This window comes from Hydra viridissima, unplaced genomic scaffold (genome assembly GCF_058129835.1).
Source record: "Hydra viridissima isolate aposymbiotic clone 2 unplaced genomic scaffold, HvirCarnegie_v1 scaffold_7, whole genome shotgun sequence".
Classification (NCBI taxonomy): Eukaryota; Metazoa; Cnidaria; class Hydrozoa; order Anthoathecata; family Hydridae; genus Hydra; species Hydra viridissima.
This window is the reverse complement of record NW_028324306.1, coordinates 7,536,811-7,558,612: the sequence shown is the minus strand read 5'-3', so window position 1 is coordinate 7,558,612 and position 21,802 is coordinate 7,536,811. Positions and strand designations below refer to the sequence as shown.

Sequence of the window (21,802 nt, the reverse complement as noted above, 5' to 3'; positions counted from 1 at the left end):
TAATATTAAACGTGATAATATTAAACGTGATAATATTAAACGTGATAGTATTAAACGTGAGAATATTAAACGTTAGAATATTAAACGTGATAATATTAAACGTGATAATATTAAACGTGAGAATATTAAACATGATAATATTAAACGTGATAATATTAAACGTGAGAATATTAAACGTGAGAATATTAAACGTGAGAATATTAAACGTGAGAATATTAAACGTGAGAATATTAAACGTGAGAATATTAAACGTGAGAATATTAAACATGATAATATTAAACGTGAGAATACTAAACGTGAGAATATTAAACGTGAGAATATTAAACGTCAGAATATTAAACGTCAGAATATTAAACGTGAGAATATTAAACGTGAGAATATTAAACGTTAGAATATTAAACGTGAGAATATTAAACGTGAGAATATTAAACGTGATAATATTAAACGTGAGAATATTAAACGTGATAATATTAAACGTGAGAATATTAAAAGTGATAATATTAAACGTGATAATATTTTGCAAGGAAGAGCAAAATTTTATGTAAAAATCAAAAAACTTTATGTTAAAAACAAGTTTTCGTTGAATTATTTTGTATTAGACAAACATTTAGATAAACAAAAATCATTTCATTATTACACGAGGTTTTTCAAAGTTTTCTCATAACATTTTTGTCGCACCGGTGTTCAAAATCGATTTAAAAAACGGTAAAAACGGTAATGCTCATAACTTTTCAACGGAATCAGAGAGTTCGGACGAATGGGAGGCTTATTCAAAAATGTATATATTTCATATCGTTAAATGTGAATCATAAAAAAATAATTTAACTTGACGATAATTTTAACTTGAATTTTTTAAAAATTAAAATTACGCTATCATTCTTAGGTTTTTTTCATCGTCACAATTCAAAATGGTCTTCTAGTTATAAGGAAATATATACTTGTAAAGCAGCTTGATTTTTAAGTTTCAATTTATTTATTAGTGATGATCGTCGAAAAGAGGAAATTGATTTAAAGGAGAAAGAAGCAGATTTAAAAGGATTTAAAAGTTCTCTAGCTGCATTGGGATTTCTCAAATATAACACCTTCCCCCCCCCCCCCCTCCGATATTGATTCAGCTGTTTGTTTCCAGTCTCCTGAACTTCCTCAGTTGGGAAATTTTTCAACACTTAAAAAGCTTGCGTAAATTTCAAAGGAATCTGTAAATTGATTATAGCTACTTTTCGAGAACTCAGTTTTTATCGAATCATCTTTCATGGCAGTTGCTAAATTTTCTGCTTTAAATCCTGAAAAAAATATCATCATTAAAACACGAATTTTTGATAAAGCTGAACCACGCAAGGTAAATCATGGACAGTTTAACTCCGGGGGTTAGCTGACAATGATTAAACTCCGTGAGTTAGCCGACAATGATTGGATCAATTTGTGCGACTTTAAACTCCTATAAATTTTAAGGGTGTAATTGATATAAGCAGCCCCTTTTTTTTTTTTTTTTTTTTTTATTGAAGATTGTGAAAGATTGTGGTTTAAAATTAAGTAAACGCATAAGAATAATTTATTTTGACCAACTTAAAATACTCTGAACTCAATATGAAAAATTAAAAATTCACGCGAAAACTCTTAGATTCAGTTATTATTTAAAGACCTGGTTTTTATGACTTAGTTGCTATTTAATTATTTCCGCTTCAATAAGCATTGGAAATAACTGAAATATTTGATGTTGTTTTTTCATAAAACTACAAAAAATTTAAAACTTGAACTTCTAATAAAACTTTTTTCATAAAATTTTAAATGGCAATAACTTCAATTATAGAGCTTGATAGTATTTACAATAACTAAAATTGGCTAAAGATTTATAAACAGTACTACCCATTGTTATGTAATAGATTCGCTCTGGAACAGGTTTAGAAGCGAAAGATTTACGGCACGGTAAAGTAAATCATACTTTGATTTTCGTGAATCCAGCTACAAGGCATGTCTGTTCGAAGACAGAGATGATAATGCCTCCCTGCTGTAATGTAACATTATGGCGAAAAGCCAGTTTTTTTGGGAGGCTGAGACTGTCTCCGTCCGCCTCCCAAGTATTTTTTGGCTACAAAATTTCTTCTGGGGTCTGTTTTAAATGGCGGCCGCTACCAAAATGTTTTGCTGGCCATCCCCAATAGGAATGCGGAAAACGCCTCCTAAATGGCGGTGAACAACAAACTGGAGGTGGAACTCATGCCTTCCGTCACCAACTATTAAAAAACGCAGGATTTAATATTTGATTCTTCAAAACATTTTTACACATAAATCTCTATTATATCTATTATATTCTTCGGTTAATTGAAATTCAAAACATTTATTTTAAGATTTTCCTAAGATGGGGTTTTTCACACTAAAATCTAGACGAATACAAACTTCAAACTACAAACTTTCTCTAGAAAAGGCAAAAATTCCGCCTCTAGTTCGGCGGATACCGCCATTTGGGAAGCGGAAGCTACTTTGGCCTCCGATTTTTCTTGCCTCAAAAATTTTTTCTAGCGGCGGCTGCTAGTGGTCAACAATTAGCGGTGGCCTCCAAACTATACCTTCTCCAAAAAAAGATTGTAACGGCAGTCGCTAATTGGGAGGTGGAAGCCACTAAATGCAGAATCTAAAACATTCAGCCGCCAAAATGTTTTTGGGTGGCGGCTATCAATGGCTGTGGAAGGTAAGTGAAAAAGAAAATTTTTTCGTTGTTTATCAACTCTAATCAAAGCAATATGGGAACAAAGTAAATAAAAATTCAAAACTGTATTTGGGCCCACAAACCATTACAATTATTAGATTGTTAGAGTTCATGTAGTTTTTAAGAACACGGTTTTTAAGAACAAGTTACAAAATTGTTGCTAACAGCAAAAAGATTTTAAATTTCGATGCTTTTAAATGTAATACATGTTAAAAAAAAAAATTGTTATTTTTGTTAAATTTGTTAATAGATTTAAAGAAAATTATGGAAAAACAATCAACTTCATATGGTTTTTTTTTCCACTTGTTTTAATTGTCTTAAATCTCTAAATTGACAACCGTTTTCGACGTTTGAAATTTAAATAGTTGTAAAAACCACGTTCAACTCATAAAAAATGACTTCACTTTTAAAATTAATTTTGTTGAAAAAATGAAGAATAAATTTTTAATTTTTTCAGATTGAATTTAGAGTACTTGAGTTAGTCAAAAATTGTTTTTTTATACTTTTTCCTAATTTTAAACGAGATCTTTCAAAATCTACAAAAAAAAAAAAAAAAAAAAAGGTTGGCGTGGGGGGTTGCTAAAATAAAATAGTTTCATTTAAAGTTAAAACATTTTCTTTTTAATTCTCTTGGTTTCGTGCGGTTCTCTTAAGAGTAAGTTACTTTATATTAATAATTCATTTAATTAACTACGTACCTAATTATGTCGCGTGATTTTCGGTCTTCAGGTTAACTATCAAGAAAACTTAAGAAAACCGCAATAAATTTTACTCCTTTTACAGCAATCTTTTTTTTTCTTTTGGTATCGAACACTATGTTGGCGTAACTTGATTTTTTCGTTCTTTTGAAAATCTTTCTTTTGAACAAGTTACCGTGGTGTGACCTAACAAAGTCCCTGTGCTTTAAGAAAGCCCTTATTTAATAAATAACAAATTTCGTATATAAATATTTAGAGAAAAAAATTTAGTTATTTTAACTAACTAGATATCTAGTAAATTAATTAAGTTATTTTCCCCAAATGTTTATATTGTATAAACAAAATTTGTCATTTCTTAAATTAGAACTTTCTTAAAGCAGAGGACTTTGTTAGGTCACACCACGAAATCGTTGTTTTGTAAAAGTTCTGGTTGAAAATAGTACAAAGGTACTTCATGCAGATCGGTTTTCCAAAGTTCTTTTTAAAAATGACGAGAAAATTGCTGAATTTTATTATTAATAATTTGAGAAGAGTTAAAACTCAGCAAAAGTATTTTTCAAAAGTGCTTTTCGTGCTCGTGAAACATTTTCTTGCAAAATTCAACCGGTTTCATAATAAAAACCGGTTTCATAATAAAAACAGCACAATTAAAACAAAATAGTAATAAAACCCTAATAACAGTAAAAACACAAATACAGTTAAAACAAAAACAATACCCCGTAGTAGAAAAACTGGTTTATAAAGATCCAATAAATTATTTTAAAAGATCAAATTAATTTGTTTATTTTTGGTTCAAGTCAAAAACCAATAGATATATCTCTTATATAATGAATCTAAGGTTTATTATATATCGTTGCTATTGTTGCTATAGTTGCTATTGTTGCCACAGCAATTAATTTTGTCGCAGTTGTTTTTATTGTTGTTAGTAACGTCGCAGTTGTTGTTTTTGTTAGAATCACCATTCTAATTTTTTAGGTTAATATAATAAATGTTATATAGTTAATACTTTAAAAAAAGAGGACCTTTATTCGAATGCATTTTTTTGTGGTAAAATATTTCATTATGTGAAGATATTCACTTTTAATTCTTTTTCTTTTTTATTTTTCTTTTCGTATCATTTTTCTGAAGCACATTTTGAACATTTTTGCTGACGTAAAATTGACTTAAGTATTTTGTGACTTTCTGGTCGGTTTTTTTTCTTTATTATTATTATTATTATCATCATTATTATTATCATTATTATTATTATTATTATTATTATTATTATTATTATTATTATTATTATTATTATTATTATTATTATTATTATTATCATTATTATTAGTATTATTATTATTATTAGTATTAGTATTGTTTTTCGAAAGAATAAGTTTTATATTATATTAGTAAAAAGGTTATTATAATATTTGTAAAAAGGTTATTATAGTATCAAATATTTATAATATTGAGAATAATTAAAAAACTACCGAGGGTATTACTCACTTTAATGCATAAAAGAGAGGAAGTTTAACGGACAAATTTGGTGGAGGGAAATTTTTAAATTGCTATTTAACTAAAATATTACAGAGTTTTTCTACAAAGTTATGAAAGTTGGTACTTTATACTTCATCAATTGCTCTTCACGTAATTAAACGATATTTCGATATTCTCGAATTTTTAATTAAAATCTCATCTCGCTCCCCATTAATTGTCTGGGAACTGCAGCCAATTGTTTTCTAATTGTCTTTCAAGTACAACCCAAAGATTTTAAATCAAGTTTAAATCTGGATTTACAGCTGGTTTTTCCATTGTAATAATAGTCTTATTAAAAAGTAAAGTCAGATCAAATTGATTCTTCTCTAAGATTAACTAATACAGATTCTCCGAGAGATTTGTGCAGTTTTCTGATTTTGAGCAATTTAAATTGAGCTAACAAATTAGACTCAAAAACTACTCGAAACCACCGAACCATGATGGTCCACCAAAGTTCCTTCTCACTTGACTTTTAGGATTCATTCGGAAATCATCCCAATAAAAATTGCGGACCATTGAGAGACAAAAAAAATTCTTCAATCATTGATTATTTTACTGACTTCTGATTTCTCGGTAAAAGTACTCTTTCGAAAAATAGTAATTGAATAATCTACTTTAGTTTTTTCGCTCGTTTTTCACATGCTGTACTTCCATAAAAATTTGTGACCTTTCAAAAGCCAAAAAAAATCACATATCTCCTACTGGACAAATTACTATTCTTTTTCAGCTACAAAGGATTTTCAACCAGATTTTTGATGGTTCCATACTTTTCTTTTAATCTTAAAAAATAATCACTTGAGCCTTCGATCAATTTTTTTTTTGGAGTTTTAGTAATAATCTAGGAATGTCCATGCAATTTTCATGTTTGGATTTTAGGGAAACCTTCCTATGTCGAAGATAAAATTGAAAGATCAAAAAAGGTGAGAGGATACAGACTTACTCTATCATCGTATAATTAACATTTACTTTTGAAGTTTAACCACGTGGGTTTATAATTATTTCCGACTGATTTGCACAACAACTCAATTAAAATATTTTTTTATTCAATAAAACGCAGCCTTAGTAATTGTTTGCATATTACCTTGTGACGTTTAAATCTGTTTAAATACATCGATAGATAACTATTGTGTATAGTTAAAAAGAAATGATAAAATATTAGGGTGGTTTTAAGGATATTCCAGCACTGTAGGACTGTGGCAAAATAATTTAAAATCTTATTTGTAGTCTTAAAGATTATTTTTGCAAAAATTTTGAGAAGAAAAAAAGCTATTGAGATGCTCTTCAACTACTTAAGTGGTGTAATGTGGTAAAAAAAACGAGTTGTTGATAAAGCTAAGGAAACTGAACGCTTGAGGAACTGATCTCCGTATTTTGCATACTTGATTGAATCATCGAGTTTTTTAAAGGTCAACTTTTGTTATGTTGGCACCGTGGTGAGAATTGAAGTGTTTAAATGATAATATTAATGATAAGATCCTTTTAAACATTTTTATTATTGGAAGCTATTTCAAGTCCTTAGAGACATAATCTTTTAAAACGGCTTGTGAAGAACTACAAATCATCAAGTCGCCATATTTTTTAAAGTCCAAATCCGCAACTATCTGTCTTATTTTATTCAATAATATCTTTCTATTTAAACTTTTAAAAGACTTCTTGCAGATTTTTTTTGCTGAATAAAAGTTTTGTGTTTGTGCTATCCAATAAGTTTACTAAAAAAAATTATGTTCATAAGAAGATAACAGTTTGTCGACATTAAAGATCAATCAATACCTTCGCTTCCTCCTAAATTAATAATTTATTGCACTTGATTGTGACTGATTATCTTTAATTTATATCTTCTGTGATGCTTCAATTCATATATATCTTCTGCAATGTTTTTCGTTAAATTTTCTGAATCGTTCAATAAAATCCGTGGGATGAAAATTAGTTTTTACGATTGATCTTTTCGTTTACTTTATTTTTTTGTTTTGATTTTTTTTTTTCTAATGAGAAAAGACTTTTGTTTTATTGTCTAGAGTTAATGTTTTTAATTGAAACAGAAAATTGAATAAAAACGTAGAAGAATCACACTTCTGCTTTTTATATATGATACTTGTGCTATTTAAAGCGCTGTTAGATAAAACAAAGCTACGTGCAATAAAAGCATAACTTTCAAAAGATGTTTTTGTTTTGTTTTTTGTTGTTGCTGTTTTTTAACTTTGTTCACTTTTGACGATTCATACACACCTCGCAAATTTTAATGGACAAGAATGTGAAAGCTATTTCATTTAAACAAAGCTACTATACCAAAATTTTGTTAACTATACATATTGTCTTTTTTTATAAACCATGTACATTCAGTTTTAACTGTCTTTAGTTATTGTAAATTCATAATGAAGATGTCATACTGATTTACATCAATAGATATAGTTTTTAAATATATTTACAAATTAGAAAAGATTCTTGAATGAAATAAATAGCAATATGAAAAAAGAGACATATTCTTATTATCAGAAATACTTTGTGAATTAACAATTTTGAGTTTGATTGACTTATTTGTTTTATATATCTTCCTTCCTGAAATCATTTGACCCAATTTTTAAAAATGTTCTTTGATTTGTTCTATTATAAATTTCTTCCTTCCTCTCTTTCATACTGAGCACCATTCGAGCGCTTAAGTTTTTGATTGTATCCAACAGTATTTATTTGATATTTCAGTTCTTATTTGATATTTCGGACATTTTTAAAAAATATTAATCGGAAGGTGATTTTTCAAGATCGCATTTGAAAAATCGCAAATAATTTAAGACCACATATTTCCTTATTTTTCTTGTTTTAAAAGGAGCTGAGTGAGCAGTCAAATAACAGTTTATCTCGGGGTGATTCCCAGTCATTAATAGAAATTGGTCTGTAAATCGATGTATCCCTTCACCTGGAGCGAAAAAATTTTGAAACATTCTGAATGTACTTTGTTGATCAAATAAAAAGGAATTCGTTTAACGAATTCAAAAGTTTAAATTATTTAAAGTGCATTAAATTTTAACTATAAATCTTGGCACAACAAGTTGTATTTTCAAGAGCTTAGTTTCAAGGTTTTTCACGATCCTAATTGCGATGTTATTTAGTTTAATAATTCATGCAATAATAAAGGATTTCACTTAGTATAGCTTCACGTTTTTGTTTGGAGCTTTCAATATATTTTTTTTTTGCTTTTACATGCAAACTTCTGCTTTTGAAGTTTGTGGTATTGTATGTAGTGAATTTTTAATTTCAGTGGAGAATTTCATGCACTTCAAGGAGGATCAAAATGATAAAGAATGAAAATATTTAACTAGCTATATAAAAAAAAGATATAGCTGTATATTCTCTACTAAAACTGTGTTCTATTATTTTTGTGCATCTATATACGGTATATGTATTCATATCATTTATTTATTTACTGTGTGTATGTATGTGTGTATATATATATGTGGATTATCTTTGTATCTGTTAATGGATTAAAATTTATAATAGATTTTTAAAGCTGACATTTACAATTATTTATTATGTTTAGTTAAAGAATTTAATTAAAATTGTGTACTCATTACAAATGTGAATAATGAGTTTAATGAAGTATTTGAGTTTGCTGATGTTGCTTAATAATGTTGAGACCAAAAAAACTGCAACTTATGAAGAAGGATTTCTGGATATTTACAACATTCCCAAAGAAAAATGGAACAAAAGTGATATTGTTTTTGCATTAAATTTACCATTCCAACTCTGTGAAACATGTAAAAACTTACATTCAGGTAGTGGCTACAATACAGCAAAATACTATGCTGCCGCTGCTGCTGTTGCAGTTGAAGACATAAATAATAGCCCATTGTACTTACCTAACCATAAACTTCGATATGTTTGGGATTTTAATGAAACAGACACTCACTGCTATGAACCTGATGCTATAAAAATACAGTTTAAACAGATTACTATTGGTGTTCATGGATTTATTGGTTTTGCATGTAATTGTATGACTGTTGCAAAAAATGCTGCTGCAATGAATTTACCTCTAATATCAATGGTTAAGTGTTTTTTGTAGGTAGATATGCACATACATACATACATACATACATACATACATACATACATACATACATACATACATACATACATACATACATACATACATACATACATACATACATACATACATACATACATACATACATACATACATACATATATACATACATATATACATACATATATCATTTTAATCAAAATACGTTTTAGGTTTAAAAACAATATTTTACTCTCCTGAATAAATTAAATCAAGATAATGATAATCAAAATAATGCCATAACAGCGCCATTATTCTAATTGAAGTTAACAAGAAAAATTCATAAACAAAATTGTTCTGGGGAAGGGGATTTGTAATAATCCTAATTAAAGTATAAGTATATAAAAATAAATCTCCATATAATCTCCATTTCTTTTACTTTAATGCGTTTATGTTTCTTTTTTTAAAACAATAATCACGCTGATATGCACAATAGATTTTTTTCTTAAATTTTAATTTATTTTATATTCTAAAAAAATCTTTTATTGAAATCACTTTTGTGAATTGTTCTATTGAATAATTAATATATATAATTTGAACACCTTTCAGGAAATGAAATTGATATTTAAAAAAATGAGTTTCTATTAAAAAAGTTTTTTTATATACACAAAAGAATTATGAATAGTCATTGGTTAAAAAGATATTTTAGATGAATTTCTGTTCAACTCTAATTTGTATTAAATTTTAAAAGATTGTTTAAATACTTTAGTTGAAAATTTAAGCTTTGATATTAGTTTCCTTTAACATAAGCTTATTTGGTATTCATGTAAATGAAAATGTTCAATAAGCTAAATAGTATCTTGTTATTATTAAATAGTACCTTAATTTGATTTTTTGGAATTATTTTTTTATTCATCTCATGTTATTTTTTCAATTTAATTTTTTTATTGAATAAAGTATCAAATTTATGTGTAAAAAGTCAGTGCTAAATTGAAAAGGAAAAAAAAATCATATGTAATAAATTAGTATGAAATTAAATAGAAAAACCAAATAATGAATTTATGAATTTATTATATTAAGTATTTACTGTTAATAATAGTAATATAATCTTTTATTTACTGATTGTATTTTAGAGATGTGCTGAACCCAGTTTATCTGAGAAAAATGATTATCCTACATTTGCTCGCACTTCATCTCTAAATCTAGATTCTGTTTTAATGGTGGAGGCGCTATTAAAAAAGTTTAACTGGAAAAAAATTGCTGTAATTTATGAGAAAAATACTTTATGGGAACCATTGTTTAAGGAATTACAGCGTATAAGTAAATCAAATGGCAAGTTTTCTATTGAGCATGAGTCAAGTTACACAAAAGAAGACGCTTATGAAAAAGAAAAAGAGAGTATTGACCACATAATTCTACCATTTCTTAAAGTCTTGCCTAAAAAAGCAAGAAGTAAGAATGATGTTTTCATTTTGGGTTAAAAATATTTACCAGGGTAATGGATAATTTTAGAGTTAACCTGGGTTGCCCAAGTAACTTTTCAATTATTTATACACAAAATTTTAACATTAAACTTAAGGTATTAAATAAGCTGTGGGTTGTGAGTTTAGTCTTTTATGATCTATAACAAGTTTTTAACAGGTTGTAGTAATTTGGACTTTTTTCTTTAAATTACATGTTCCTAATCTATTTTTTATAAAATTTATGCAATAAAATCAAATCATCAAGGGTATAATCATCTATTCTCTGTCTTATATTTCTGGAAAAAATCCCATGTTGGATTGATTGTTAGTAGAGCCTTGAAAAGTTTTTCAGGGCTTCTTCCAAGTAACTTTAGATAAGTTTTATATCCTATCTCATACTTGGGGTTAGCTAGATCCATTAAAATAAATGAAGCAATTTTTTTTGACAGAAACTTTTTCTTTTTCAAAGTTTGGTCTGCCGCAAGTGAATCTTCTAGTTGAATTTTTTTTTCTTTCCATCAATATTCAACATTTCAATTGGAGCAAGAGCATTACATAGTTCTTTGATGTTCTCCAGTTCCTTATCAGAAACCTCAAAGTTTCACTCAAGCTCAGTCATTGCTATTTTAAAATCATTAAAACATTTAAGAGGCTATTCCATTGAGTTTTACAATCCAAAAGCAGGTTTTTTTCCTTCCCAAAGGAAAGCATGTTTTGAGGTTTAAGATTGTCATTATTCTTGACAAGGGACATCATGAATCCTTTGATGATTTTAGCTTAAATTACAATTCAGGAAGCAGTTACAAAAATTTAGCTAAAATTAAATTTTTACAATTTTAGAAGTTTTATAACAAAGGAATCAGTTGTAATTTTCATTTTTGTAATTTTCACTTTTTTTTTTTTTTTTTTTTTTTTTTTTTTTCTGTTAGCAAGTTTTCATTTTTCACAATAAATCTCTCAAAAAAAAAAAATCTCTCAAAAATCCTTGTTTGTTTATGTTATTTTCATACTAACAATATTAAAGAATTTAATTTACATGAGTAAGTTTTACCAAAATTTAAATTACCCGAAATTCCCAGATAGCAGTTGAGAAAATTACCCCAAGTTCCTTAATTAAAAAGTAATGAATTACCTGAATAAGAATAACTAAGTAAGAATGGTTTGAAAATATCTGCAGCTGCCTTATTATTGTTAATAAATATTGTTGTAAGAAAACCTTTGTTAGGTTTTTGAATAATTAGAGGACATTTTTTGAATGATAATTTTTGTGTTTGTTTTTAGTCGTAATTTTAATGATTGACAAAGGATATATTCGCTCATTTTTATTATCTGCTTTCACTGAGAACCTGATCAATGGAAAGTATGTTTTCATAGCTGTTCATCCCTTCGTTGGCTCAGAGACATTATTTCAATCTCACTCTTTTTCCTCTGTTCATGCTTGGTTTCTGCCTTGGAAAGGCGTAGAAACGAAACATTTGTTTGATCCAAAAATATTAAAAACTTTGATGATAGCTTATCAATCAGTACTTATTCTGCAACCTGAGGTGCCATTTTTTTTTACCTGTTTCTAGTTTTGTAGTTGTCTATTTTAATTTTGTAAGGTTTGTTAGGTTATATTATACTATTTTTTATTTTATTTCTTTTTTTTATTTCTTTTTATTTCCAGCAGAAGTAACAATTAATTATTACTATGAAGTTAAACAACACTGCGTATAATTTAAAATATAATTTAAAATTCAAGTTAATAAAAATTTGTTTAGTGGTAGTTCCATAAACTTAAATGCCTTTTTTATATAATCATACTAAGTAAAATATAAAAATAAATTAAATGAGTAAAAATTGAACTAAGAACACAAATGCCAATTTAAAATGTTATATTAAAATAGCATAAACAAAATGCAGTTGTTAAATTGTATCTATTTTGCTGTAGTAAAAAGAAAAAAGATTTTTGATGAAGTTATTGATTGAAACAATAAGAGGAATTGGTTATGAAGTTATTGATTGAAACAATAAGAGGAATTGGTTATGAAGTTATTGATTGAAACAATAAGAGGAATTGGTTATGAAGTTATTGATTGAAACAATAAGAGGAATTGGTTATGAAGTTATTGATTGAAACAATAAGAGGAATTGGTTATGAAGTTATTGATAATCTTAAAGTTTTTTTTGTTTAGATTCCTTTAGTGAATCAAGAGGGCCATGAAAAATTTAAAAAGTTTCAAGAACGAGTTGTCATAGCAATGAAGAAACCTCCATTCTATATCAATTCAACAGATGCAACAAATGAAAATTTAGTATACAATTTTAAAATTTGTTTTAGATTGAATAAACACTACCAAAAATCTAAAGTGTAAATTTGGTTTTAGCGTAGCATTTTTTAGGGATTGATTTCATTTAATTTCAGACTTCTAAACCTCCAGAAGAAGCTCAGAGATTGTATGATGCTGTAAAACTCTATGCTTTTGGTCTTACTAAAGCTATTGAAAACAATGAAGGAACACGAAATGGAGTTGCTATCATTAATCATCTTAAAGGAAAAACATTTCACAGTAAATGTTTTTTATTTTTAATTTGTTTTTAAAAATTTTAATTGGTTTATAAATATTTTAACTTGTTTACAAAAATTGTGAGTTATATTAATACTATAGGTGTGACTGGTTCAAGATTTGTAGTAAATTCAAATGCTGATACTCAAGTGTATTTTAATGTTCTGCAGTTTCAGTACACTGATTTTGAGGCAATGATTCCCAAAGATGAAGGGAATAAAAAAGAAAAAGATGATATGTTAAGTATGTTTTTTTACATAGCTTACCCGTTAGTTTTTTTATTTGGTGGTGTTTTAGTCTGGAAGAGAAAAATAATGGCATAAAAGTGCTATTTAAGGGAGTTTTGATACAGAAAGAAAATATTTAAAGAACACTTCACTTATTGCTGAGTTTAAATCATAGGATGTTTGTGATACTAAGATTTGTATCTTTTTTTAAGATTTGTATTCATTTATTCTGCCGATAAAATTGTTTTTAGTTGATCAAGCTTTTGTCATAGCTTTTTTGTGTGTAACAAATGGATATTGATCTTTAAATATAATACATCTTAAGGGTCACTACAAAAACTTTTGCAAAAATATTAAAAACAAGGCAAATCTTTAGAAATAGCCACTGTAACAAAATAAAACTTTAAGTATTTGAGAAAAAATGAATTCAGTATTCTTAAATAAAGAAAAAAAATTTTGTGGCTATCATTTGAAGTGTTATAATTTGTAAAATATACATATTTTAACACTTCAAATGATAGCCACATTTTTTTCTTCAGATACTGTACTCTTGAACTGCACATGGGAATAAGAAATGTTTTAATCTCTAAAAGCTTGAAATCATGCGAATGAGAATTATGCTAATAGGGAAAGCAATATTTTTAATTATGTTTTTTATATTGTATTGTTTAAAAAGTATAACTTTAATTATAATATTTCTTCTGCTGGTTTCATCATTGAAATCATTTCTTCAAGTATACATTAGTGGTATTGGTTGGTAATGTAATTTAATAATAGTAAAATATAATAAATTAGTAATATTAAAATATTAAAATATTAATAATATAAAAAAATATTGGAATGGGAAGAACAGGGAATAGGAATAGAAATTAGTATAAAAAAGGAAAAAAACTTAACATTACAACTATTATGAAAATTGGAAACACTGATCCGGAAAGAGAATAGGACAAAAAGTATTATTCTTGTTCAGCTCTATTATATTTACCTTGTTTGTACAGATATTTATATTTATCTTGTTTGTACAGATGTTTATGCATCTTGTTTAATTAACTTTTCAGTAAAATAGAGAAAAAAATTAAGTAAGATGACAGTTAGAAATTTGGCGATTTGAATTTTTTAAATGGAAAATCTCAGCTCTAATTGTTAGTGATTTTTCCTGGGAAAAATTTTATTCCAATTTCCGGGAATCCCATGAAATTATTTCCGGGATCCCGGAAATTTATTTACATTTTTGTTTGTTTTTACATACATGGAAACAATTTTTTTGTCAAAAGAGATGACAAAAGTTATTAGAGATGACAAAAGTTATTAGAGATGACAAAAGTTATTAGAGATGACAAAAAAGATGAAAAGATGAAAATGATTCAAAAGATAAAATTGTTATTTCATCAGTTATCTCTGGTAAATGCTTTAATTGAAAGAATATGTCAAAGAAGAAAAAAAGATCTTGTTGGTTTACTAAGATTTTTAGATAATCCACAATCTTTAAAAAGTGGTATGGATGATGACTTATTTAGCATACCATCTAAAGCAGTGATGATAAATTTAGTGATTGAAATAGCTGGTCACCTTTTTCCCATAATTGAAAATATAGCAAAAGAAGAAGATAGCTTATAGAAAACAATATTGTTATTAATATAAATCAATTATCTGAATCTATGGCTGCCAGATAAGAAAAATTTGTTAAAAAAAAAAAAGATGTTTTTGAAGTCAAATGCAATAAATCAACTATGCATCAAGAATTCAATCTGTTTGAAGTTACTAATAAAAGATCGCATAACTTAGATATGCTTTATAATGCGCTATTAACAATTCGTCTTTCCAGTGTAGAGTCTGAAAGGGTGTTTAGTTCAACTTGATTTTTTTTTCCAGCTATAGAACTAGATTGACAGACAGCCATCTCTATGCACTGGTTTTTCTCAGAAGTCACTTTAAAATCTTAAACAGTTACAAAAAATAATTGGAAAAATAGAAAAGTGTAGTTAGCTATTTATATTTTCCCTGATGAAGATTTTCCCAGGATCCCAGAAACAATGTAAATAATTCCCGCTATCCTGGGAATGGAAAAAGTCCGGGAAATCGCAATCCCTACTAATTGTATAAATTTAGCAACTAATGTTATATGACTGACTTCTAGTTATAGTAATAAATTTTTATTTCTAGCTAGTAACATTTATGATACAACTTTTAGAATGGCATCCAAAAACAATTTACTCAATTTATGCTAATTGCAGCAATCGTATTTGCTCTTCATTTACTTTGGAGAGAAATCCATCGAATCCAGAACCCAAGTGGATTAGTGGTTATGTACCAAAAGATGAACCTGAATGTGGTTTCCACAATGAAAAATGTCCAACAAATGATACAAAAAGTAGGTAGATTTCTTATTCTGGTAGTAATCAAAGTCATGATCATCATGATCATCAACATCAACATAATAATAATAATAATACTAATAATAATACTAATAATAATACTAATAATAATACTAATAGAAATAATAATAATAATAATAATAATAATAATAATAATAATAATAATAATAATAATAATAATAATAATAATAATAATAATAATAATAATAATAATAATAATAATAATAATAATAATAATAATAATAATAATAATAATAATAATAATAATAATGATAATAATAATAATAATAATAATAATGATATTAATAATAATAATAATAATAATAATAATAATAATAATAATAATAGTAATAATAATAATAATAATAATAATAATAATAATAATAATAATAATAATAATAATAATAATAATAATAATAATAATAATAATAATAATAATAATAATAATAATCATGATAATGGTGGTAATAATTATAATAATGATAATTTATTAGGTAGTACCCTGCTTGGCGTTGCTGTTTCGTTAACAGTATTAAGTGTGATCTTTTTGGTGGTGCCTATCTTTGTTTTCAGGTAATTATTATAAATGTTATTTACTATATTTAAATTTAGTTGTTAAAATATGATTTTCTTAAATTGTATATATTAGAAGGGTTTTATTTGAACATTTTCTTCCTTGGAGCAAATTGTTTTATTAAATGTTTTAAAATGGTGTCAACAGCAAAAAGAAATATCTACTAAAACTTTATTTATAAAAAAAAAACTCTTTTCATTGCCTCAAATTTTATTTTCTTTAGGCACATTCAGCTAAAAAAAAAGATATACAGCAAGCTTTGGAAAATAGGTCCTGAAGAATTATTCTTTCATGATTGGAGAGCTGCTTCTTACTCTTCTCTCGGAACTCTGGTGAGAATAATTTATTATCTTTCTAACACAAACTATTTTTATCACCATTTTTTCAAAAAATTGTGCTTTGTGGTATTTTTTACATACTCTAACTTTGTTTTTGGTGCTTTTTGGGACTTGCATTTATTTTTGAAGCTAACATTAACTTCATTGTCAGTAAAAATTTATATATCTTAAAAGAATTGTGTTATAAACATAATTTTTTGAAGATATATTACTTTTACTGACAATTTTAAATATTGCATATCAAAATGTTGCCTAGCTTGTTTTTAAAAACAAGATATGCATTTTTTTTAACCTTTATTTTAATGTCAAAACATCATAAAATTAACAACTTCAATCAATAAATAACACAAACAAACAACAAATTTAATAAACAACAACAAATAGCAAATAACACAAGAATTAAAAACCTCATTTTGTCTGATGATGGTCAATTGAATAAGATAATCTCAAGTTTAATATAACAACCAAATGTATGTGGCATTCCCCCTCCCCTCCCCCCATCCTAAAGATTTTCATCAACATTAATGTGTATTTTGTTTTTAATCAACTAGCAATTTTTGTTATGAAAAATAATTTCATGCATTAAATATGCAAATTACTTTCAATTTTGACATAATGATTTCAGAAACTACTTGCATAGTGTAAGAACTAATGAATATTGTTGGTAATTTTTACTCTTTTTTTTTTTAATCATAATTGGCTTAAATTGTATTAAGTATTTTCATTTTATCAGCTGATTTTTTTTTAGTATTTTCATTTAGTTTGCTTTTTTTTTAGATCTTCTAAATTTTTTTTTATGAAATTTACCTTTAGCTTTTTTACTTTTATCTTTTTTTCTTTTAAACTTTTTTTTTTCTTGAAAAATTTTGTTTGTTGATAATCTTACCTCTATCACATCATTACCACGTAACTATATCTCATGAATTATCATAACTCATAAATACCCATTTCTGGAATGTTTGCCCTCTGCAATCGTATATTAGTCCTATAACTATTTATTATAAATCGGAAATATAGACTTTTTATCACTCATCTAAACAAATTGTAACTTTTATTGATTATGTTATCTTTTTGTACGGTATATTTCAATATTTCTTAGACAAATCATGAGTTAGAAGCACCAAATCATTTTACTCCCTGCGCCTTTTACAAAGGAAGTTTAGTTGCTGTGAAAAAAATTGAGAAAAAAAATGTTGAGTTAAATAAAGTTGTTCTAATGGAGTTACAGCAAGTAAAAATTGTTTTTAAACATATATTTAAATGGTTTTTTTTTTAAATATAACTTTAAAAAGTAATAGTGCAAACACTAAATTTTTAATAAATTTTCCTAGATTCGTGATATCCGTCATAATAATCTGAATCAGTTCATAGGTGCATGTGTAACATCAGACAATATATTTATTGTAACACAGTATACTTCAAAAGGAAGTTTGCAGGTGAATCTTTCTTAAAAATAAAAAAAAAGCATATGCTGAATAAAACACATTTCTGGAATGAAATTTTGTTTTGCAAATTTTTTATTTACTCTTGATACATTTTCATGGTTTGATTTTTATGTGCTTTAGAAATATTTATGTGCTTTAGAAATATTTATGTGCTTTAGAAATAAAATTTGACAATAGAAAAGTTAATTAAATATAATTATTTGATCTAATCAGCAGAAATAACAAAAAAAACAACACATTTTTAAGGATGTTCTTGAAAATCATGAAATCAAATTGGATACTCTATTTATTTTATCACTTATCAATGATATTATCAAGGTAAATGTTTTGTTTTTGTTTTGTGATAAATTTGATTTTAGTAGACCTGACTTCATATTAGGAACAAATTCATATTTGTCTATTATAGGGTATGTGCTATCTGCACTCTTCAGATATCAAATCTCATGGCAATTTAAAATCCTCAAACTGTGTCATTGATAGTCGATGGGTACTCAAGATAACTGATTTTGGTTTAAATGCATTCCGTGGAATCCATGGAAACACATTATCTTCTGAACCAGCCAGTAGTGAGTGTCAATTTCATTTGCGTCATGTCATCCATAAAACTATAAAAAGATGTATAGCTTTTATGTAAATATGAATACTGTTTTGATCAATAGGACCAATTCATGCAAATTTTGTTTTCTAAAAATGAATGTCACACAAGGCCATACCAGCCAAAACTTGCATATAAATATTTATTATTGACAAAATCTTATTTGTAATTAATTTGTTAAAAGGTTAATTACTTTTATTAAGTATGAGACTTATTTTTAAAGGTTTGCTTTGGAAAGCTCCTGAACTTCTTTGTTCAAATGTCCCATCGACCTCTCGTGGAACACAAAAAGGAGATGTGTATAGCTTTGGCATTATTCTGCAAGAATGTCATACAAGAGAAGGAGCTTGGGGAGATTTTGCAGGGGATCCTAGGAGTATGTGTTTCTGTTTAATAGCCAGTAAAAACTCTGTCAAGAAAAAGTTTTACGATTTTACATAGAATATCACTTTCTGTGTTTTCATGTAGCAGTGAGAACAATCATGCAGCTCTACTATGATTTAGTTCCATTATATAAATACACTCTAGATTACCATTTTTATGTTAGTAACTTTCTAGTGTCACCAGCAATATTCTACTGTAAGAAGTTATATGTGTAATTTATGTTTTTAAATTTCAAAAGTCCTTAAAAATTTAAAAGAATTTCAACTACAAGCACTTTTTTTTAGTTATTATTGAAACAGTTATGCAGCGAAGAAAACCTCCTTTTCGTCCACTTGTTCAAAATCTACTGGATGGGGCAGAGGGGCTTCGTGATGTCATGAAAAGATGTTGGAGTGAAGTGCCAGAAGAAAGGCCAAATTTTACAGATCTGCGAAGGGAGGTTGAAACAATGATGAAGAATAATGGGTTGTAAGTTTAATGGATTTGACTCTATTGTATTTTAAAAGTCACTGTTTTAATAAAATGAGGGAGATCATAGAATAGTGAAATGAAGTTTTTTTTTTTTTTTTGCTTTGTAAACTTACCAAGTTTTAAAAATTTTTTTTTAATTTTTAGAAAAACCAATATTTTTGATAATATGATCTACATGATGGGTAAATATTCAGATGGATTAGAGGAGCTAGTAGAAGAACGAACAGAGAGCTTGCGAGAAGAGAAGCAGAAAGTTGAAGCTCTGTTAGAACGCATGTTGCCTAGAAGTGTAGCTCTACAATTAATGAAAGGAAAAGAAGTGGAAGCAGAGGCTTTTGAAAATGTTACAATTTACTTTAGTGATATAGTAGGTTTTACCAAACTATGTTCCTCTATAACACCAATGGAAGTTGTTGCACTTTTAAACAGTTTGTATACAATGTTTGATCAAGTTACAAAAGCTTATGATGTTTATAAGGTGAGCTACTAATAATCATTTTATTTTTAATTGCAACCTGATTAAATTATATTTTAGTTACTAAGTTTATTTTTTATATGTTAGGTTGAGACAATTGGGGATGCTTACATGGTTGTAAGTGGCTTACCCATTCGGAATGGTAACCATCATGTAAAAGAGATAGCACTATTTGCTCTCAATATACTTGAAAAAGTAAAAACATTTAAAATTCAACCAAGTCAAGAACCTTTACTAGTGAGAATAGGAATTCATACAGGTAAAAACATTTAATGCTACTTGTCTTTTTATTTAGCACAAGTTTGATGAGCATTTTCAGTACACTGTTGAGTATCTTTAGGTCCGGTAGTTGCTGGTGTTGTAGGAACATCAATGCCTCGATACTGTTTGTTTGGTAATACTGTAAATATGGCTTCCAGAATGGAAAGTACTGGAGAAGGTAAAGATCTAAAATATCAGTACTTGGTTACTAATTCATCTCTTAAGATCATAATGTGAAATGGTGTTGTAATTTTAGAATGTTGCAAGGGCAAAATTCAATTATCTTTTTACTTGATATTTCTTTCTTCAGCACTACGTATTCATATCAGTAGTCATACAAATGAGTTTCTTTCTTCGACTGGAGAGTTTGATACTAGGCCAAGAGGTCTTACTGAAGTAAAGGTGAGTTCAATTAATGCCTTTTTTTTTCTTTCCAAATTCCAAACAATTTGCAAATATTCTTAAAAATTTATAAGATGTTAAAATGATCTTATTATTTAAATCCCTTTCAACTTTATTAGTTTTGTTTCTCAGGGTAAAATTATTAATTTTGTTTCTTAGGGCAAAGGGCAAGTTGAAACTTATTGGTTAATCGGTGTAAATGAAGTCATAAATAGTAATCGAAATTCTTTTAAAAGGGGAAATACGGAAAATGTATATATTCAATCAGACGAAAGAACTTTTCACAAACTTTTAAGGGAATCACCTAAATTTCGTCACAGAGTTCACCTGACGCCGGAATATTTACCAAGAACTCCGTCATTTTCGAGTAAATCTAGAAAAAATAACTCGGATAAACGTGCAAGTTATTCCGTTGAACTAGGTAATATATCCCCAGAACAAGTGAACTTAATTAGACCTCGTGTCTCTACATTTCACTCTCCTTTACATAGCTCTGTAACAAATAGTCCTGTGATTAATAACAGCTTGCCTACCAGTCCTACATACATCTTTTGAAAACCTGGTGATGCGCATGTTAACATCAATTAAGCTTAACCGATCGATTGTAAACACGTGTATTTAAGTGAATGAAAATGTTGGAAACAGCGACGGTGTTTTAAAAAATTGTCATTAATATTTAAATTTTTTGGTGTACAAAGGTATAATCCCAAAGTGAAAAATGTGCCACAGATGGAAAAGATGCCACAGATGATGTTTTAAAAACAAAGCAGAGTCATTTGTTTTATTATTATAGGATTCAGAATAGATTTAAAAATCACTGAATGTGTTTTTATAGTTTGCAATCATTCACTTTTTAATTTTAAACTTGTACACAAACACGTTTTTTAAACATTTTATTGTAAATATACAAATGTAATATAAGCATTAATATTTTTCGCAAGCTTTACATATGAATATATATATGTATATATATATATATATATATATATATATATATATATATATATATATATATATATATATATATATATATATATATATATATATATATGTGTGTGTGTGTGTGTGTGTGTGTGTGTGATTGTGTGTGTATATATATTGTTTGTATGTATGTATGTATGTATGTATGTATGTATGTATGTATGTATGTATGTATGTATGTATGTATGTATGTATTTTTTATATATTTATATATATGTATGTATACATATATATTTATTTGTGTGTGTGCGTTTTTGTGGATCTCTCTCAATTATGTGTTCTTTATAGAAACTATTAACTCAGAGTGTATAACAAATAATGTAAATAGATATA

General features: G+C 27.0%; 1 protein-coding gene across 1 annotated transcript; it reads left to right on the top strand.

Moving 5' to 3' along the window:
* The first annotated feature begins 6,873 nt into the window (after nucleotides 1-6,873).
* LOC145184920 (atrial natriuretic peptide receptor 2-like) lies at nucleotides 6,874-21,409 on the top strand. The gene is made up of 20 exons (XM_090093093.1): nucleotides 6,874-8,953; nucleotides 10,066-10,384; nucleotides 11,677-11,939; nucleotides 12,570-12,689; nucleotides 12,800-12,944; nucleotides 13,044-13,184; nucleotides 15,360-15,543; nucleotides 16,042-16,116; nucleotides 16,341-16,449; nucleotides 17,555-17,686; nucleotides 17,787-17,891; nucleotides 18,147-18,218; nucleotides 18,307-18,466; nucleotides 18,719-18,871; nucleotides 19,164-19,347; nucleotides 19,495-19,828; nucleotides 19,913-20,084; nucleotides 20,166-20,264; nucleotides 20,397-20,488; nucleotides 20,648-21,409. Exons 1-20 carry the CDS (start codon nucleotides 8,495-8,497, stop codon nucleotides 21,041-21,043), a joined length of 3,714 nt encoding a protein of 1,237 aa, XP_089949219.1. The 5' UTR covers nucleotides 6,874-8,494; the 3' UTR covers nucleotides 21,044-21,409.
* Nucleotides 21,410-21,802: the final 393 nt, after the last annotated feature.